Source organism: Dissoconium aciculare (assembly GCF_010015565.1).
Source record: "Dissoconium aciculare CBS 342.82 unplaced genomic scaffold K489scaffold_2, whole genome shotgun sequence".
Lineage (NCBI taxonomy): Eukaryota > Fungi > Ascomycota > Dothideomycetes > Mycosphaerellales > Dissoconiaceae > Dissoconium > Dissoconium aciculare.
The window spans coordinates 279,458-299,010 of record NW_022984952.1 but is presented as its reverse complement, the minus strand read 5'-3'; the positions used below and the strand labels follow the sequence as shown (position 1 = coordinate 299,010).

Here is a 19,553-nt window from a genome sequence, read left to right as displayed (position 1 = left end):
CAGACATCTTGACAGCCAACGCGCGCTTTTTCGTGGGACGCATGGATTGTCGACGCGACTGGGCGCCCGCAACGGAAGCACTAGTCTCGACAATGATGGAAGAGCAGGCGAAAGCCGCCAAGAAGGGCAAGAAGAAGGTCGACGCCACGCCCATCTCGACGACGCCAGGCGCAAAGAAAGTGACGCCCAAGGACACCTTCTTGAGCTACGGCAAAACTTCAACCACAGCCGACAAACCCACTACGTTCGTCGACTTGACAAAGAGCAGGCTGGCCAAGGTCGACGCAGCCATCAAAGCAGCAGAAATGGGTCGCAAGCGACCCCGTGAAGAAGAAGTCGCCCCGACGCCTCGACCGGCCTCACAACCGCGCCTCATCCTGAACAAGGACGACAGGGCCTTGTTCGACGTCTACACCATGCGTCCAGTGTTTGATGACGACTTGACAAACGAAGCCATCCTGTTGTTCCGTCGACAATGGCAACGCGATCAGCCAATGGAGATGGCCCTGCCGCTCTTGAACATTACGACTCCGACGAGCCCGTCACCACGTCTCATCACGAATCAAGGCGACCGAGCATTGTTTGAGCGTTACACACGACGCCCACTCCTGGACGACGACATCTGCAACGAGTTCATCCTTCTCTGCCGACGCCAATACGACCGTGACCGTCGTCGTACGAACCCAGCGCAAGCTACAACGTCCCCAGTCGTGTCACAGACGCCCGCTATGACCAAGACGACCAGGACGTCCACCACACCCGCCCCGACGACCGCCGCCGCCACCAAGACAGCAGGCAGGACGCCGGCCACGACGGCGACAAAGACCGGTAAAGACGCCATCATGAACACATGGTTGAGGACGCCTGAGAAGACCACACCAGCAGCCCCAACGTCGACGCCGGCACCACCGACCACGACACCAGCCGCACCGTCGACGCCACCACGCGCTCCGACAACACCACCGACTCCGACACCAGCGGCACCTCAACCGTCACCACCACCCAAGCCGAACCGTGGCGCCGGCTGTGGACGTGGACGTGGACATAGAGGACGTGGCAAGGCCACTACAGCCGCGCCATCACGCCGCTCCACACGCGTTACGAAGAACACCAACAAGACGAACTGAAGGATGGATGGCGTCCTGTGATGAGTTCCCTGTTTTGACGACTGTTTGTTTTGTGACGACCTACGAATTGTGGTTTCGTGCCTTGTTGTGCACCTCGCGTTTGTTTGAGTCACTACGACCATAATCCCTTCACGACGAGGACGTCGCCCTTCGCCCCGCCGAGGGGGGGACCTGTTACGGTACCCTCCAAGGAGGAAGAAGGGTCGTCGACCTCGTCACCGCCGGCTGCACTTGCCCGCAACTACGACTGTCCAAGGCGACTTGGACAGTCGTAGCTGCTGTAACCGGCGGAGTCAGACACGACATGTTATTTCGAAGTGCACAGTAGTTAGTTATTGAATCAACCTTTTCACAGAATACGTCTTGACCATGCAACAGTCTGTCTGCGTTTCTTTCTGGTGAGCGTTCTATCTTGACAAAACATTAGATAGTCTCCCAAAATGGCCCTTAACCCCCTAAAGACTACAAGGTCTCATCGTCACCGGATGTCGTTTTTCCAATCTCCATTACAGATCTATACCTAGCATTTGACTTTGACGGATCACCTATACGGCTGAGAAAAAAGTGCATGGCCTGGGAATCGAACCCAAGGCAAGGTGACCAAACATAGATAAAATGGGGGGTAAACACCGCAAAAGTTTTGCGTCGGCCGGGAATCGAACCCGGGGCTAGCCGATGCTGAGTATTTCGCAATACCTTGGCAACGGCTAATTTTACCACTAAACCACCAACGCTTTTTGCTATATCAACTTCTCGGTTGGCTGAAGCTGATTTTCCCACTATATGATATGCCCGTGCCGCTCGCTGTCCCGATGTATCATCATGTCCGCCCGACAGCCTCCTCGGCCCCAGATTCAGCCATCGGGAATCAGGAACTCGACTTCTGACCCCAACTTCCATTGCTGAGTAGTATCCAGCTCGGCTGACGTAGATCTCGGCACGCCAACAACCTCACTCTGTACAACTCTCTCACTTTCCATCAACTGGATCTCGTTTCCGACTATGGCTCTGCACAATATGTACTGATTGTTTGCGACGACACGACGCTATATGCCCGCCATCGGAAGCGCCGAACTCGCTTCTAAGATGCGGATGCGGCGTGATTACAGGATGAGAGACGAGGTCATGTGCGTCACGACATGAGACAAGGTAAGGCACTTTAGGATGAGGAGAGACGATGTATGCGTAGTGAGCGATGCAGGCTTTTGGAGTTGTTCGACATCTGTTTAACCAGCGACCGCGCGTAAACTCTACAGGACCGCCCAAAGGCTCCGGACTACACTTAGCCTCTGCCAATGGTCCCCAGACGCCTCCTGAATATGGAGCGTACTGCTCCTGGGGCGGGGTCTCGGATCCTCGGTGCTGCCCCGACAGCATGAGGTATAACGCATTCAACTTACCTACTGAGGCCTTGCCGTGGAAAACTTAGGTACCCTTGCTGTCCTACCACCCCTTACGCCACGCTTTCTCCTCCACGCCCCGTATCTCGCATGACCGCCGTCATCCTTCTCTTCAAGTCCCAAGCTGTTGCTTTCGTTCTATTCCTCAACACGGCATTTGGTCTTGTCCTCTGTCTTCATTCCTCCGACCGAAGTGACCCGTTCCACTACTCGCGCATCTTTACCCTTTTCATGATCCCAAACGATCATGAACTTCGACAGCGATGATAGTGATGCAGAGTACATTCGTGCGCTCGCACGTGGCGAGGTCAAAGAGACGACACCGTCCCGAGCGAAGCCGACACCGCACGACAGAACGTTGAAAACTGTAACCAAGACCTGGATTGCTTTCTGCGAATATCGCAGCAGCCCTGTCGATAAAAGCGATCCTTTCCCGACTATTCCTACAGAACCCGAGCTCGCGGCCTTCCTTATGTACTGCACAAAGAAGAAGACAGGCTATCTCGCTGCCGGCATCTCTACCAGCACCTTGAACAAGTATCTCACGTGCATTGGTAGCATCGTTCGGGAACGACACAACGATTACCTCGGACGTGACATGAAAGTGAGACTGAACAAGTTCATTCGAGAAATATGTGTCGAAAAGGGCGCCAGTACGAAGGCACGTCCACGGCCTGTCGCTACCGCAGATGTCGTCCTCGACCTTGTTCACTTTCTTTGGGCTCTCGACATCAAGGAAATGCATCCAAGGATGCGTTTGCAACTGTCCTGCTTGTTACTCATCTTTTTGTTTCAGGGCATCCGCCCTGGAGCGATCGTGGAGTCTAGCAGTCATCCCGGCACGAACGAGGGCGTTCTTTACAAGGATCTCATTTTCAGATATGTATTCTCGGAAGGGCGACCGCGTATGACCGTGGACATCATTTACCGTAACCAGAAAGGGTCGCGCGGAATTGAGCAGAAGATCCTTGGAATTGCATTATTAGAGGACGGCGACACACCTGAATCATGTCCGGTGGCCCAGCTAATGGCTCTGGCAATCATGGACGGAGCGTTAGAGAGCATTGAACACCCGGACGACCTCAAAAAGTTTGAGCCTAATGCCCACATCAAAGTCAAAGAGCTGAAGATCCGCTCGACTCATCGCGAGAAACCAGTGTTCCGTGGACATCCTACGTCCTCGACCTCAAACATCTCTGAAGACCGCATCATGTCAGGCGCTACCCTAGAGAACAAGTTCAAGGAGCTCGCTCAACGTGCTGGATATGGAGACAAATTCTTGCCATACTGCATCAGAAGGGCTCATGGACAAACTATCGACAGTATGTGCGAGATGTGCAATCGAGTATGCATTGGCTAACGCTCTTCAGATTCTATCTCTGCTGCTGCTCGACGACGCCGTATGGGCCATGCCAACGAAAGCAGCTTTCAGCATTACCTTGGCATTTGTTCGAATGCTGATGGACAAGCGCTTATGCTCGGCCGGGCTCAATCGCTTCAGGACTTGCTTACTATTCATTCCATGGCCTCAAATGTACACACTGGATTCGAACAGCATACAGCGCCTGGAGGTGAGGTTCACCCCGCCACAGACGCGCTCAACCTGCGGGCGATCCCTCGACCACCGACGTGTCCTCAGCTCGTAACATACCTCCGATATCACCCAGAGCGGCTGGCAGTCATTGAGAAGCTCTTCGATCGAGCCACATCCACGCCCAAGACGGAATTCAGGCTGTGTGTTGGAATATGGCTCGCGGCAGCTAGCCGAACATGCTTGCTAGTCTACCCCGGCACTGAGGCTCTCGCAAAGACTTGCCTTTGCGGACTCAAATCGCAGAAGTTCCTGCGGCATAAGACAGAGTACAACGCTCATATCCTGAGCTGCACTTCGAAGTCCCGGCCCCGCCACCGTTTCTGCTATGCATGTGTTGCATGGTTCGACTATGGCGAGGAATGGCGTTTCCACTGTGCCCAGCACCTTCAAAAGCTCACACTGTTTTGCGGTAACTTGGTACATGAATCGATTGTGCTCTCGCCATGGCTGTGCCCATTTTGTCTCGGCGATGAGACACGAGAGCCGTGTTGGAGATGGCGTCCATTCGCGGGATATCGCTCGACGGACAGATTCGCTATGCACATCGATTGGCATCTTGATCAGGTTTGTTCGTGGCCTATGCGGTGTCCACACCCCATCTGCACGCAAAATATCACATCGCCGCAAGGCTTTTGGTGCCACGCGGAAGAGGTTCATGCTATCAAGCTACCAAGATTAGCGCTGTCCGAGGGCAACCATGCAGACCTTACAAATATCGCTCGACCTCCTAGTGCAAAGCAACAAACCGGTCCCGATCGCGACGTTGATACATGTTCGGGTACGGTCATTGATACCAAATGTCGAGTTACCAAAGCGCGTGGAAAATTACAGTCTGGTAGAACGAGCAGGGAGAGTGCCCAGCTGACGCATCGGGCACTCTTCGCGTAAACACCCACATCCCCTTCCAATACACGAAATCCAATGTAGTAATGTTTGTAAGAGTCTACCACTTTAGTCTTGGCAACCTGAAGATCTGAGTACTGTCCCAGGACAAAAGGGTCTCCTCGTTTCGTATGGAAAGGGTCTCCTCATTCCGTGTGGAGCGGCTAGCATGAATACTTCGATCCGGGGGATGACGACAAATGGCGCGAGCTGACCCACACGCGGTCCAACAAGTGCGACGGTTGGATTATAGTGCTCATCTAGATACTAAGCGGGCTGTATGGCTGAAGATCTTCGCACGCCAACCTGCTCCCAGGCCAACTGGGCTGGGATTCGCGCATTGGCGCATACTGCGCGTCTCACAAGCAGTCAACATCGCCGAGATTGTCACATTGTGCAAAGAAATGGATTTCTGCTTATTGGGCCATAGGCCCGCGGCTTGCATTAGCCGATGCTCAAAGGATCGATAGCTCACCATTACTGTCGTGTCGCCAGCCGCGCCCATGTTCGGTGTTGCTAACATTTTTCTCGTTAAGGTTGGTGCTGAAGGAGATGAGAGCGAGCCGACGTCGTGCTTTGGGTATTGCGAGCCTTGATTACCAGGGCCACGGGGTCGTGAGCGATCGATCTTCACCAACATGTGCTTACGCCGCTTCGACGTTCTAACTCGTTGACAGCCCCTCCATCATTCGGAAGTGGACCCTGCCATAACCACCAAGATGTGACTACGCCGCAGCGCCGCATGAAGAAAGTAAGCCTCACCGGGTGACAACACTCGTACAAATATATGTTCGTGCTCGGCGTTTGAAGATGGGTCGACGGGAACGTCAACTCTTCAGCAATCTTGTTCCTTTGCACTCTCAACATGGCGGCTCCTTTCAGTGCGCAAGCGCCCAACGACATGCTCAATTCGCTAACGGAGCAAGAAATGAACGATTTCCTAAGCGGCTTTGTCACAGACCGTGATTGGCTAGAAAATATGCCCGCGTCGATGCGAACCGACAGCAATACCTACCAAGGCACACCTTCAACGCAGGAACAGAGCAGCCTAGTGAGCTCTCTGCCTCTCGCGGCGCCTTTTACTCCGCTTCAACCTCCCGGGGCAGTACAGTGCTTCGAGCATGGCTGCAACGGTCGCGCCTTTTCATGCGTTGAAAACTACCGTCGCCACATTCGAGAACGAGATCCGTCCAAGAGCGTTGCATGCCCGTTTTGCTCGCTACGGTTCAGTCGCAAGAGCAATCTCAAAGTCCACCTCGCCAATGGGAAGTGCAAGGGCTTCCAGACGGAGGGAGAAGCTGAGCCGAGCTTGGACCACGGAGCTCAGGAGCTGGGCCGAAACCCGTGCGGCGACACAGTCGACACCGATGATGGGCACGATCTGCACGCCACTCCTGCCGCCCACTGCCACCACCCGCACCCGCACACCCCCCCAATGACAGCCACCTCTGGCACACACACGTACATCTTGACATGCATCTACGTAAACCCGGACCAGAGCGTCTCCGGCGTGGGAACCAATTGCATACGCGATTGCCCGCTGTTGGCGATGCCTAGGCAGGTGGCTCTTCCATGCAGGGACCGATGAGCGAGCCAACGCGCCGGCGCGGCGTTCGGGGTTTCGTGCTACTCCGTGCTGTATTGTATGTAACTAGCTAGGTAGTCAAGCGTGACAAGCCAAACCGTCCGAAATCAGCGCTCACCTCCGCGGCGAATTCTGCCCGTCGTGCCGTCCTGTCCTGTCCGCACTCGCGCGTGGCGGCGCCTCCGCCCTTCATTATCGTCAGGCATGCAGGAAATTTCAACAGATCTTTGCCAGCAAGTCTTGTGAAAATGTATCCTGGGTAGACCGATCTGCAGGATCCGCTGGCGCCGTTTGCTGCAGGCCTGCACACATCGATCCTTATCCTGCAGAACTCACGTCGTGGGAATGCAGGGTGCGCTTTATGATTTCGATGGCCCGCCGTGGCCGCGAGTCGTGAGAGCTGTGCCACATGAGCCTGCCAGGCACCTAGTAATTTCGATATCTTCCCGATGCGTAACCATTTCTATCCCTTGTCTACGTGCCTTTCCGTGAATCTACGCATTGCAACTTACCTGTCTGAGCCTCCTCTCATCTCCCTTGGATTTCGCGCATCCAATCTCAACAGAGATGGAGCGCAGCGTAGCCGAGGATGGTGCTGTTCCGCCATCCTCAGTCCAGACGAACCAAGGATCCCTCGATACGCAAATTCTGGATGGTCCGACTTCAGCCACACATGAAGTCGCTGCCGGCATGAAGAGCGCCTTCGAAAAAGGTAATATCCATGAAGTGCAGTTGCAGACAGATCCTGCCAAGTCCGACGTCTCCCCTGGCTCAACAATCACTTCCGGATCGACGAGAGGGGATCGGCTCAAGAGCAATGTGGATAGGTGGAAAATTCGACTTGATCCGCTCAAGACGACAACGATTCCGCCCGTGCCTGACGTGCGAGGGCCGTCGAATGAACACAATGCCGGGCTTTTTTCGAAGCTGATGTTCCATTGGCTGTCGCCGCTGCTCTCAATCGGCTACCAGCGTCCTTTACAACTCAACGACATCTGGATGGTGAACCCTGATCGCGGTGTCGAGAGCTTCGCCGATCGATTGCTCGAGACTATGCTTGCGCGCCAGAAGGTCACTGGTAGGTGGAATACTGCAACCGTGACCCTTTTCAAGGTTTTTAAGAGAGATTTCATTCTCTCCGGACTGCTCCAGCTTACAGCGGCTTGCTTGCAAATTCTCTCGCCATTTGTTCTACGCTATCTACTCCTGTTCATCCAAGACGCTTATGTAGCGAAAATCAACGGCAGCCCTGCCCCGCCGATTGGAAGAGGAATCGGCTTTGTGCTTGGTCTCACGGGCATGCAAATCATACAATCCATGTGTACCAATCACTATTTCTACTCTACGATGATGATGGGTGCCGAAGCGAAGTCGGCCGTGACCGTGTGCATCTTCAACAGAGCGATGAATCTCTCTACGAGGGCCAAAGCCGGTACCAGCGACAAGGAAGGTTGGTCAGACGGACGTATCACAAATCTCATCTCAACGGATGTGTCACGAATCGAAACAGGGGCGCCAATGATCCATCTGTGTTGGACAGCACCGGTGCAGATTTTGCTCGCGCTGGCGCTGCTTCTTGTAAACATCGGATACAGCGCGCTGGCAGGTTTCGCATTCATTGTGATCATGAGCCCTTTACTCGGCCGCGCAGTGAAAGCTCTCATGTCGCATCGCCAAGAGATCAACACTCTGACGGATCGTCGAGTCCGGATTACGCAAGAGATTGTCACCAGCGTGCGGCATATCAAGCTATTTGGTTGGGAAACCAGCTTTCTCGACAAGCTCGCGACAGCACGGGCACTGGAGGTGAAGAAAATCTTCCACATTCTCACAATTCAGAACATGCTCCTTGCAGCGTCTTTGGTCACTCCGGTGTTTGCGGCCATATTGACATTCGTCACATACAACCTCTCCGGACATTCACTTGATGCAGCACGGATATTCTCCTCACTGGCATTGCTAAATTCGTTGACCACACCGTTGGAGTACTTGCCCGTGGCTTTGACCCATGTCGTCAATGCTAGTGCATCCTTAAAGCGAATCAGTGAGTTCTTTGAGGCGGAGGAGTATCAACCCATTCTTCCAGGCCGTCCGAACGATGACGCGCTGGCTGTCGTCGTCGAACAAGCCAATTTTGCTTGGGATGGCAACAGTGGTCAAACAAGCCACGGGACTTCGAAGTCAGGTCGCCCCGGTGCCGATGTCAGCACATCACCGATCCAGACCACGGAGAAGGGTGTTGTACCCCGTACGGACAAGAAAGACGAGGCGATGTCTCAGAGCCCGATCCCCAATGAGAAAGTCACGGCATCCGTACACGGAAAGGAGCCTCTAAAGACAGCTTTTGAGCTTCAGCACATCGACTTTTCAGTCGGACGAAAAGAGCTTGTTGTTGTTGTGGGATCAGTAGGTGCCGGGAAGAGTTCGCTTCTCAGCGGCCTGGTCGGTGAAATGCGCCACACTCAAGGGACAGTGTCGCTAGCTAGCCACCCTGCCTACTCTCCTCAGTCGGCCTGGATACAAGATGCGAGCGTGAAGGAAAATATCCTATTTGGCGAGCGCTTCGACAGTGCGTGGTATGACGCCGTTGTTGATGCGTGCGCCTTGCGCGACGACTTTGCCACCTTGATCGCTGGAGACGACACGGTTGTCGGCGAAAAGGGCATCACCCTTTCTGGCGGACAGAAGCAGCGGATAAACATCGCTCGAGCGGTGTACTCCCGGCGAAATATCGTCTTGATGGACGATCCGCTCTCGGCCGTGGACGCGCATGTCGGGAGAAAGATCATGGACGAAGCAATATGCGGCTTGTTGCGGGATAAGTGTCGTATCCTTGCGACGCATCAGCTGCATACATTGGCCCGGGCCGACAAGATCATCTGGATGGTGGCTGGCCAGATTCACAAAATGGGCACACTGAAGGAGTTGATCGCGAGCGACACTGGATTCCAGGAATTGATGGCTACTGAGCTCAAGGATCAAGACGAGCAGCAAGATGATCAGCCTAAGCCCGAGGTCGTGGCTGGAAACCCTCCAGGTGGAGATCCGGAGAAGTCAGTGTCACAAAGCACAGTGGCAGGTCCCGCCAACAAGGCACGCGAAGAGGGTCGTGCAGTCGGAGGCCTTCAATTGGAGGTCTACCTTGACTTTTTACGCGCAACTGGTTCTATTTTCAATGTGCTCATCGTCCTTGCTGTTGTTGTTAGCTCTCAAAGTGCTAGCATCGTCACCGGTCTTTGGTTGTCATGGTGGACATCCGACCGGTTCTCGCTGACAACCGGAACCTACATCGGCATTTACGTCGGAATTGGGACACTGCAGTCGTGCCTCATGTTCTGCTTTGCCATCGCTTTCTCTTACTATGGCACGGAAGCGAGTCGCGTAATGCTATCAAATGCTGTAACAACCGTCATGAGAGCACCCGTGCGGTTTTTCGACACTACGCCCACGGGTCAGATCATGAACCGCTTCTCCAAGGATATCGATACTTTGGACAACGCCCTTCCCAATAACCTGAGGATGCTGTGCTGGCTTTTCGCGAACATCCTTTCGGTTTTTGCCTTGATCATCGCCTACTACCACTGGTTCGCGCTGGCGTTGGCGCTACTTTTCTTGCTGTTTCTCTACGCGGCGGCTTACTATCGAGCCTCTGCTCGCGAGATTCAGCGGCATGGCGCAGTGCTCCGTAGCGACATATTTGCTCGAGTTGGGGAAGGTGTCTCCGGAGCAGCCACCATTCGTGCTTATGGAGCAATCTTACGCTTCCAATACCGAGTCTCGGCTGCATTGGACTCCATGAATGGAGTAGCCTTCATTGGCACAGCACTCCAGCGGTGGCTCACACTCCGCTTGGACGCGGTCGGAATCCTTGTGGTTTTTGTTGTTGGCATTCTTTTAGTGACCTCCCGGTTTGATGTCAGCCCGAGTATCGGGGGTGTTGTCTTCTCTTACGTCCTTGGCATAGTCCAACTGCTGCCGATCACCGTTCGACAGATGACTAATGTGGAGAACGACATGAACTCAGTGGAGAGGCTTCACCAATACAGCAAGAGCTTAGAGCAGGAGGACTTTGCTGGATCCGACACCATTCATGCTTCCTGGCCTGAACGGGGCGAGATCAGGTTTGAAAATGTTTCCATGCGATACCGGCCCGAACTGCCGCTCGTGCTGAAGGATCTTTCAATTCACATCAAAGCCGGCGAGCGTGTGGGCATTGTCGGCCGCACTGGCGCTGGAAAAACTTCCATTGCAACGGTGCTATTACGGCTGACCGAGCTGAGTGGAGGGAGCATTACCATCGATAATGTCAACATCCGCTCGATTGCGCTCGAGACTTTGAGATCACGATTAGCGGTGATCCCTCAAGACCCTATGCTCTTCCAAGGAACCATCAGGAGCAATCTGGATCCGTTTGACCGCTACTCGGATTCCGAGCTCTGGTCTGCGCTGCATCGTGCACGATGGGCAGTTACTGCCGAGTCAGACGATAAAAAATCTGTGGATCTCGACGTCACCGTGGAGGACGAGGGCAAGAACTTTTCTCTCGGACAGAGACAGCTCCTAGCATTTGCCAGAGTGCTCCTGAAGGACAGCAATATCGTCATGTTTGACGAGGCCACCAGCTCCATAGATGTTGGGACCGATCGCGCCATCCAGCGCAACATGCTGGTGGCATTGTCGGGAAAGACGGTAATTTGTATCGCACACCGCCTGGATACCATTCTTGGGTAAGTAACGTCGCGGTTGCTCACGCGTTATTATTCGAATAGTACATGCTGACATCGTCACTCAGGTATGATCGCATTCTGGTCATGGATTCGGGTCGTGTGGCCGAGTTTGATGAACCCAGGACGCTTTTCGACAGGGGAGGCAAATTCTATGCACTTTGCGAAAGAAGCGGTATCACGAGAGATCATCTAGATAGTGCTCGTAAGAAGGACGGCGAGTACTGAGCACTGAGCGCTTGCTACAGTCCCAGGCATTTTGGGAAGAACAGTCTTGCAGTCCTCTTTGCCTGCAGCGACCTGCCGGATCGAGCAATGAAATATACAAAGTATATCGGTGTACTTTTACGTCCAACAAATGTGAAGTCGGCGATTGCCTTTACCTCAGGCAAATGTTTTACTTCAGACAAAAAAGTATGAAATTCATTGCAGCTCCTCCGCCTGGAGATGGCGAGGATTTTCAACATGTAGATGCAATTTTTGAGCCACTGGGCACGCACGGTACCTTTGATCGATACACCGCCCTAGGACGTGACGGGACGTTCGTCTGCTAATCTTCTATGATATTGGACCAACGCGCGGTCAATGTTTTTCGCTGTCGTGCGGGACATGTTGCACATTCTCATCTTGTTCAGAAAAGAGCGTCTCTGCGATCTTGGCGCGACCGAAGTGGTATGCGCTCACAAATTCGCTGGCTTCACTCGCGAATGTGCTAAGCTCCTGCCAACAATCATTGAAAGCATCCATTTTCGAGGCAACAATCTGCCTGAGAGCCGCGCCTGCTTGCGGCGGCAAGATGTCCGCCCCGGCACCGACCCATAGCTCCAAATCAACGAAGGCCCGCGCGATACCAAGGAGGAAAACTCTGTTCTGCAGAGGCTTTGCCGCCCAAGATATCATTGCCTGCGATAGATCGGAAGCTTTTGATGCATCTCTGTTGTTAGGCTTGATGATCTCGTGCAGAGTATCCGGATATGGCAGCTGTTGCCTGCGGATGATTTCCAAACCAATGTCGACGAGAGATGGATTACGAGTGACCTGCACGAGCTCGTCCATGCCTGCAATGCTGTCTCCGCTGATCTTGTAGCCCCGTTCGGCTCGAAGTATTCTCAGGACACAAGAGCTGAGGGCATTTGCAGTTCTGTAAGGCGAGGTGACGAGGCTCTCCAACAAGAAGCAGTGTGCAAACCAAAGCGACACTAGATCTCTCATTTCCACGCCTGATCCTTCGATTGGTGGGCGCGGGGTGAAGTCTTTGCCATGCAGGACGTATCTAGGCAGCTGCGGACAGCTCATCTCATCTTGGCCGACGAGCATCGCGTATGATGGTATGGCGATGACTATGTGTTCCTGGTCTTGCTGTCCAATTTTTCGCCAGTATTTCTCTTCGTCTGAAAGAACCTGATCGCTCAAACCATCAATCCACGTGCGCAAACGGCTGACTTCCATCGCCGTGAAGGCTCCAAACATTTTTCCGCCCCGCGATATTTCGCGCATGATAAGACTACCCTTGCTGTCACCGCGCTTGACCCACGGCTTCGCGCCAGCTAGGATGCTGAGAAATTCCTGGCTAGAGCCCTCATCGTTGATTCGTCCCAGAGTATTCATCCAGTCTTGAAGACTCAGCTTTCCAACACGTACTCGACTTCCGCAATGAATCTTGCTCGAGACAAGCATCTTCTCGGAGAGCGACTTGGCTAGTTGCTCTTCGTGTTGCTTTGCAGTTGTGCAGTCGTCGAGATTTTGAGATAGTAGATAACCTGCTTGAATCCGTTTCCAGAATGATTGAGCCTCGTCGCTTCCACTCTGTGCAATATGTTTCATGTAGCGATCGATGATCTCCAGTGCCATGGCAGAATGTCCACAATCGATGTTGTCAACGGATATATGCAACGAGTAGTATTTTCCAGAGATCGCGAACTCCTCAAGCTCTTTCGCTGCCTTCAGAGTCTGCATTGAAAGTTGCTCGAAGTGCAGATTGAAGCCGAGAATCTCCGGGAGAAACTCGTGTGGGAAGAGCGATACAATCAATTGAGTTACGGCTGCCTTCCACACAAGTTCATCGTTCATGCCATCCGTAGATTCGGCGAAGGCCAGTGTGTCGCCTTCGGGTAAGTTGGCTCCCACGGATCGGAGTAACGATATAAAGAGCTGAACATGATTTTCTTCCAGGTTGCCATCGCCAAGTTCTTCAGACAGGATTTGCCAAGCATGGACAGTTATACTGCGCAATTGGAACGGGGTGTCTGTTTTATGAATATGACTTAGCCAAGCCCCATCCACGTAGTTCAATGGTGCTTGGCTGACAAGCCATGCTTTCGCTTGGTCGTGAGTGCTAAACAGTTCCGGGCCCTGTCCAGCCTTTCTTCGATCTACGTATCTGACCCACTGGTCTAAGGTATCGTTGAGATTGGCTTTGATGAAGTGGCTCAGCCTTATCGGGTCATAATCTACCAGGTCTAGGAGGCTCTCCTTGCGACATCGGTAGTGTTCTTTCTGCAGACCCTCAACGAGAAGGCCTGCGAGGACTTGCCGCGCTTGCAGAATGCATTCTGGAAAGAACTCGAGATTCTGTATCTTATAGTACAGACTTCTATAAGTCTTCGCAGATTCAAGCTGAGGTGCAGCTGCGATGATGTGCTCCGCGATCTTGTGTGGCTTTTCAGGTGCGGGCTGCTTGACAGCTCGGTTGGCGGACTTCCACCATGTCCAGATGCAGCAAAGTGTGAATAGAGACAAGAGGGCGACCGGATGAGCAAATGAGTCCCAACCCAGCATGGCCGTATTCATTCTTGAAAGATGGCGAGTAGATAGTAGCGTCGACGAATACTGATTCGATTCGTGTCCCGATCTGAAGTTTTGCAAGGAAATCGAAGCATGACGGCTGATATCTTGCCCCGGCGTGGCGAGCCTCGAGGCCTGGCCCGATGCTCGATTCAACGTATGCTGATTATTTTGTCAAGCTTGGACGCCATATGTCCTTCGCGTCTGTCCTTCGCGCCTGTTTCCTTGTCCTTCGCGCTTACTCATGCAGCCAGCATTTGCGCACATTTCCAAGCGATGTGCATAACTTTCCAGGCTCGGTATCGAGCACTGCACGAGATGTCGTCTATTCACGTGCTGCCGCAGTCCGACGCCACGGTAGACGCACTTCTGGAGAGTATGTCGCTATGCTTGAACTTGGCATAATTTTTGGATATGTCGGCTCCGCTTATTAGGGCAGCTTGCATATGCCCAGGTGATCTTTCTACCGGACTGACAACACTTCCCGGCGACCTGACGCAGAAACACTTCTTCATTGCATAAAATAATGTTACAGAATGCTCCTGCGTTGGCTATTTGATCACACTACCGCGCAGCCATGTCCGACTTATTATTACACTACTGCGAACCAGGCGCGGACGGACCATATGAAATAAATTTCATATGGTTCGTGCACGACCTGCCTGTTTTCAATGTCGATAATACCGGCATACTCGTTTCTGTCGTAACAACACCTGAAGAATCGCAGCGCGTTCGCTTCCATTCCACAAAGAACCATCCTACGATAAGATGGAGATATGTGATATTCTGCAAGAATTCCACGATGAGATTGAAAGTGTCACAACGCTCCGTCAACGCCAGAGCATCGCAGATCGGTTCATAGCAAAAGCGGAGGCTCTGCACTCCGCCGTCATAGAAGCAATCCAATGGGTCGTAAGCTTCAGCCCTCCCTCGAGGGATGCTCAGCGAACCCTTTACGACAGTGATATGCGTAATTACTATCGTCTATGTGCCCAATGGTCCCCACAAAGGGTAGACTACTACCGGTGGAAAGACGGCGGCACGGATTTCCTCCGCATGCTAGCACATATCGCCGCCGAACATCATCGGTGGGAAGACTTTGTTCGCCATGCCAATCGAGTCATGTTTGAGCGCCATCTGTCGTGTTTGAAATCATCTTCAGGACAAAAGATCGGAGACCATCACCTCAAGGCTGGCGTCCAAGACCCGCGTTCGCCCCTTATTAGCCGCGACTTGAAAAGGCTTCGTGACAGGGATCATGAGGTCGCTGTAGACCTACAGCTCTTGCAGAAGTGGCTCGATGTTGATCCATCCATTTTTGAGACCGTTGACCCACAGCGATTTGTCGAGCACTTTGCAATTCAAAAGGATAAATACGGAATGCTCATCCGGAGGCAAAAGGACGAGCAGCTCTTGAGTAGGATGAAGCGAGCGAGGTCTCCGGAGTGCCACAGCAGCTCGATCAATCTAAGGGCCCATCGACGACGATTTGATGCAACCATCGATACAAGGTGTGCGACCCAACACACGGCCCGCGAAGGTCTACCAGAAAAACAAATTGTTGCAAACATCGGTACAAGGCGTGCAACCAAGCGCATGACCCGTGAAGGTCTATCACAGAGAAAAGAAGATGACCACGAGGGCGAAGGCGTACGGGCAGGCTCCAGCGGTACCCGTGAGCTCAACGAAGCCGATAATAATCATGGCATGGTGGCAGAAGAAGACACTAGGGCCACACCATGTGAATGCGCAGGATCTCGCTGCTTTCTGCCTGCAGATGCCCATCCCTACCTGAAACAATCGTACCAACATGCACTAGACCGCCATGAGCAGTTCCGACCGAATGGTCAATGCGATGCGAACCTCTCATGGATCGCTCGGATGAGACTTGCAAAAGAGCACGTCGCTTCGGGTTCGGAGCTTGGCAAGTGCGATGATGCCGATGTAATTGTTATGGACCCCGGCTATGTTGTCATGTTGCAAAAGCCGCGCCAATTCTCCGTCGAGTCCTGCGCTTTGTGTCTTACCTTACCAATTCTCCAGTCGCGAAAGCCGGTTCCATCGCATGCCGCACATCGCACCTCGTCCCTGCAATCGCTCGTAATTTCATGAAGACCATCCTCGGCGGCGAGTAGCTAGGTTCTTGCGGCTCACGGCTCTATGCGCCCTCTTGATCGCATACTCGTCCAGCTTGTTGCGATGATGCCGAGAATGGCGATAGAGAAACATGCCGAAGGGGAGAAGAGAAATTGGGAGACGAGGATCAGAGGGAGAATAAGCAGGAGAAGGAGAGAGGAAGAAGATATTTAGTGCGCGCACTCGGCAAGACGCTCCAGAACCAAGTCCGCACGAGGCCCTTCGTACTGTACGACTCGTATTTGCGGAGGGCGATCCTCGATCCAGTCGATAACCTTAAAGTCCAAGCCCGCTCTACCTTCGACCGGGACCATGTCTGCATTGAAGCCCCAGAAATCGACATTGGGTCGCGTTGCGCCTCCTTGGTCTATGCGCAGGTTCCGAAGGAAAAATCGCGCCAAGGCAGTACAATTCCTCCCGAGATCGAGCAGTATCGACCGCCACGATTGGCCTGGTTGCTTCAGGGTGAGGCCTTGGAATGTGAGATCGGTCAAGCTTTGTTTCGAGTGTGCCAACATGTGGATCAATTGCGCCGGGGTCAAGTCCGAATAACTCAGCTCAAGCCGTGTTAGAGTCGCAAAGGGTGCGGCAGAGGGACCCAACACATGAGGTGGAAAATTGACCATTTCTAACTTGAGATCCTCGAGAAGAGGCGCTTGAATGACGTTTTCCCACCAATATTGTTCGAACTCGACTTCTGCCGAGCGCAACAATGAAAAGTCTGCACCTTGTGCATTAGCACTCGGCGAGAGCGTCAGGGTTATGTCGTGGCAAGTTGGGCTACCAATGTTGATGGGCGTGTCGGAATCCCGTAACTCACGAAGGCGTTGAGTTACGTGAGCACATCCTAGGAAATCGATGGACTGCAAGCGGATTGAAAGAATGGTGAGATTCGCATTTTGGACGATGTCTTTGGCAAGTCGGGATACCGCCTGTGCCCGGATAGCGGCCGATTCGTCACTATACTCGTATCCGGGATAGTGCAGTTGCCAAATCGCACTCGAGCAATAGGTCACACATCCAGTATCCATCCTGTAATTGCGAATCCTGATGACCTTCGGGCGCAGACGCCTTTCAGCCAACATATGGTGTAGAGCCTGGATATTGAGATGGCTGGAGATTACATATGAATCTTTGTCGTAAGGCCAGATCTCGTTGGAATGCATCAGCCGGTCGCAGTAGATTGGATCTAATTTATGGGAATCGTCCTGGATGACCAGTATTTTCACGGCTTCTCGGAATATCGGATGACGAGAGATCTGCTCGAGATTCTCAAGACTCGATCCCATCAAGCTCGTCGTGCGCGTTGAAAAGAATCGGTCCGCAAACTTGATGTCCATGTGAGTGTCAAAATCTGCGATATCATCGCCGTCCTCCAGCGGCTTGAGGCTGTCGAACCCAATATGGGTCGCACGCCCGGAGCAGCGCAAGGTTGGACAGGGGGTGACGTACCACGCGTATAGCTTGGCTGTCCGCTATCCTGCACGTTGAGCGCAGAGCGATCAAATCAGCATCGTCCACGTATTCAGCAATACGCTCTACCAATTCGGCGGGCAGTTTAAGGAGGCGAACGCCTCCTGCCATGCTCGCGGGACTTGCCCAGAGGCGCAGTGGATGTCGAGATTCCTGCTCTGTTGGATCAATGGAGGGTCAGATGGGCTGTGGGTGGTTGTACGAAAGATCACATGGAAAGACGGAAGCTTGATATCTGTATGTATGTCGGAGAAGCATCGAATCCCCTGCACAGATGGTGGCTGGGCCGTCTCGCCGTAGTCAAGGACGTCGGCGGCGGCATTCCGAAACGGCCAGAACCGCGCGGCCCAGCAATGTGAAGGTCCCTGGAGTCTGATCAGGATGACCCAGCCTGAACTATCGCCGGCTGCTGTTTCAAAGTGGCTTTCGCCGCAGTGCAATTTCTGCGGGTGAGGTGAAAGGGCATCAATTGTATTGAACGCTGTATGTCTACGTTGAACATGCATGATCTCTGGAAAATTACACGCGCTTCAGAAGATTGATGCCTCAGGCAGGAATCGGACGACTACATGACTCAGGCACGACTCAGGAACGTCGCACGCCGCAACGTTGAGATGAATCAATAAATCGGTATTACCATGCGAGCAAAGACAATCCCTTGCTATTGCTAAATTCCTTCTTTGACAACTGATACCATGCCCACACCACAACAGCTGCGGTATCCAAGTCCTGTCCATGTCCTGTTCAGCTACTCGCATAACCCTTGGCCGAGCCTGTTGTCGCGCCGATAAGTAGCTGAGCCAGTCTTCAGACATGCGTTTGTGATTAGCTTTGCTCAGTCGTTTCAGACAAAGGCGCGTAAGCCCCAATCGCGCTGAGCTTGTGACAATTATGGTCTAGCCGACCTAGGGGCTGCGAGTCGTTCGCTGAAAATCTACCAAGCGACCAAGGTCTCAGCTCAGGTACGTCCGCGATCAGTCGCCCGGACATCGGACAAGTCGAACGCTCGTGATCGTATCACAAGTATCTTTCGAAGACGTGTCGGGTCGAAGTCCCTGTGGGCGCGCTTGCTACAGGCCAGCGGTTCGATGCGTTGCGAACAAAGCGCTCTTGCTGAACTGCGCGGCACCCGAAAATCTTGTATAAGGGTCATTGAGCCAGCTTCGAGTTGTTTCGCGAGTCGCCTAAACCCGCGTCAGGGGCGGAGCCATCTCTGCCTTGACCTACCACAACGATTGATCTGAGTTCCGTGCTGGCCGTGGTTTCGTGAAGCGCCAGTATGGCCCGGAGTATTGCCCAAGCTCCAAAGCCTCTGCTATATAATTATGTTAATAGAATCTCTGGGATAGCACCAATTCACACCATCCATCTTTCCCTTCACCGCCGTCCATCATGGCTCGCTTATGGTTTCTCCAACTTTTGGCAGTCTGCTTCGCCCTTTTGTTCTCGTCGACTGTTGCATTGTCCTTGGACAAGGTACATGATAAGCGTGCCAGCGCACTCGATACTCTATGGCGTGCGACTCGAGAGAAGCTCGGGGGCCAGAGGTGGCCACAAGCAAGTCAAGCAAGTCTGGAGCCTGGACTTGGCTTGACTTGAGGCCTCAAAACCGTGGGCTTGACTTGCTTGAGAGGTCCGAGGGGATGGCTTGACTTGCTTGACTCGGCTTGAGCCAAAAGGCCAAAAGTTCAGCCACCTGCGAGAATTGAATTCGCGACCTTGGAGTCTACGATCCCCTTGCTCTACCGCTGAGCTAAGATGGCCAGAGCCATAACAGCTGGACCATTTGTGCCGATGTCTGACCCGGTGTTTTCGGGGCATTTCAATGCTCTCCGAGGGGTGGTTTCT

The 19,553-nt window shown here is 53.2% G+C and overlaps 8 protein-coding genes and 2 non-coding genes across 10 annotated transcripts; 5 read left to right on the top strand and 5 right to left on the bottom strand.

Annotated features, from left to right (window-relative positions):
• Positions 1-1,500, top strand: K489DRAFT_100171 (uncharacterized protein). Its single transcript, XM_033598830.1, has one exon. The coding sequence runs from the start codon at positions 42-44 to the stop codon at positions 1,125-1,127; it is 1,086 nt and encodes a 361-aa protein (XP_033462912.1). The 5' UTR covers positions 1-41; the 3' UTR covers positions 1,128-1,500.
• A 268-nt stretch (positions 1,501-1,768) lies between these two features.
• On the bottom strand, positions 1,769-1,861 carry K489DRAFT_t7. Its single transcript has one exon. It is a non-coding gene; the product is annotated as a tRNA-Gly (tRNA).
• A 913-nt stretch (positions 1,862-2,774) lies between these two features.
• On the top strand, positions 2,775-5,009 carry K489DRAFT_367154 (uncharacterized protein; the record flags this gene model as incomplete). The annotated part of the gene is made up of 2 exons (XM_033602836.1): positions 2,775-3,849; positions 3,898-5,009. 2 exons carry the CDS (start codon positions 2,775-2,777, stop codon positions 5,007-5,009), a joined length of 2,187 nt encoding a protein of 728 aa, XP_033462911.1.
• Positions 5,010-5,755: 746 nt separating this feature from the next.
• Positions 5,756-6,873, top strand: K489DRAFT_100059 (uncharacterized protein). The gene has a single exon (XM_033598829.1). The coding sequence runs from the start codon at positions 5,869-5,871 to the stop codon at positions 6,589-6,591; it is 723 nt and encodes a 240-aa protein (XP_033462910.1). The 5' UTR covers positions 5,756-5,868; the 3' UTR covers positions 6,592-6,873.
• Positions 6,874-7,075: 202 nt separating this feature from the next.
• K489DRAFT_376266 (ABC transporter family protein) lies at positions 7,076-11,722 on the top strand. The gene is made up of 2 exons (XM_033603879.1): positions 7,076-11,315; positions 11,381-11,722. The coding sequence occupies exons 1-2, from the start codon at positions 7,156-7,158 to the stop codon at positions 11,538-11,540; spliced, it is 4,320 nt and encodes a 1,439-aa protein (XP_033462909.1). The 5' UTR covers positions 7,076-7,155; the 3' UTR covers positions 11,541-11,722.
• Positions 11,723-11,880: 158 nt separating this feature from the next.
• On the bottom strand, positions 11,881-14,483 carry K489DRAFT_100032 (uncharacterized protein). Its single transcript, XM_033598828.1, has one exon. It carries the CDS (start codon positions 14,100-14,102, stop codon positions 11,895-11,897), a length of 2,208 nt encoding a protein of 735 aa, XP_033462908.1. The 5' UTR covers positions 14,103-14,483; the 3' UTR covers positions 11,881-11,894.
• A 381-nt stretch (positions 14,484-14,864) lies between these two features.
• On the top strand, positions 14,865-16,208 carry K489DRAFT_406681 (uncharacterized protein; the record flags this gene model as incomplete). Its single annotated transcript, XM_033607282.1, has 1 exon — positions 14,865-16,208. One exon carries the CDS (start codon positions 14,865-14,867, stop codon positions 16,206-16,208), a length of 1,344 nt encoding a protein of 447 aa, XP_033462907.1.
• A 97-nt stretch (positions 16,209-16,305) lies between these two features.
• On the bottom strand, positions 16,306-17,671 carry K489DRAFT_100022 (uncharacterized protein). Its single transcript, XM_033598827.1, has one exon. The coding sequence runs from the start codon at positions 17,570-17,572 to the stop codon at positions 16,403-16,405; it is 1,170 nt and encodes a 389-aa protein (XP_033462906.1). The 5' UTR covers positions 17,573-17,671; the 3' UTR covers positions 16,306-16,402.
• On the bottom strand, positions 17,441-18,180 carry K489DRAFT_376263 (uncharacterized protein). Its single transcript, XM_033603878.1, has one exon. The coding sequence runs from the start codon at positions 17,814-17,816 to the stop codon at positions 17,595-17,597; it is 222 nt and encodes a 73-aa protein (XP_033462905.1). The 5' UTR covers positions 17,817-18,180; the 3' UTR covers positions 17,441-17,594.
• Positions 18,181-19,395: 1,215 nt separating this feature from the next.
• Positions 19,396-19,468, bottom strand: K489DRAFT_t6. Its single transcript has one exon. It is a non-coding gene; the product is annotated as a tRNA-Thr (tRNA).
• Positions 19,469-19,553: the final 85 nt, after the last annotated feature.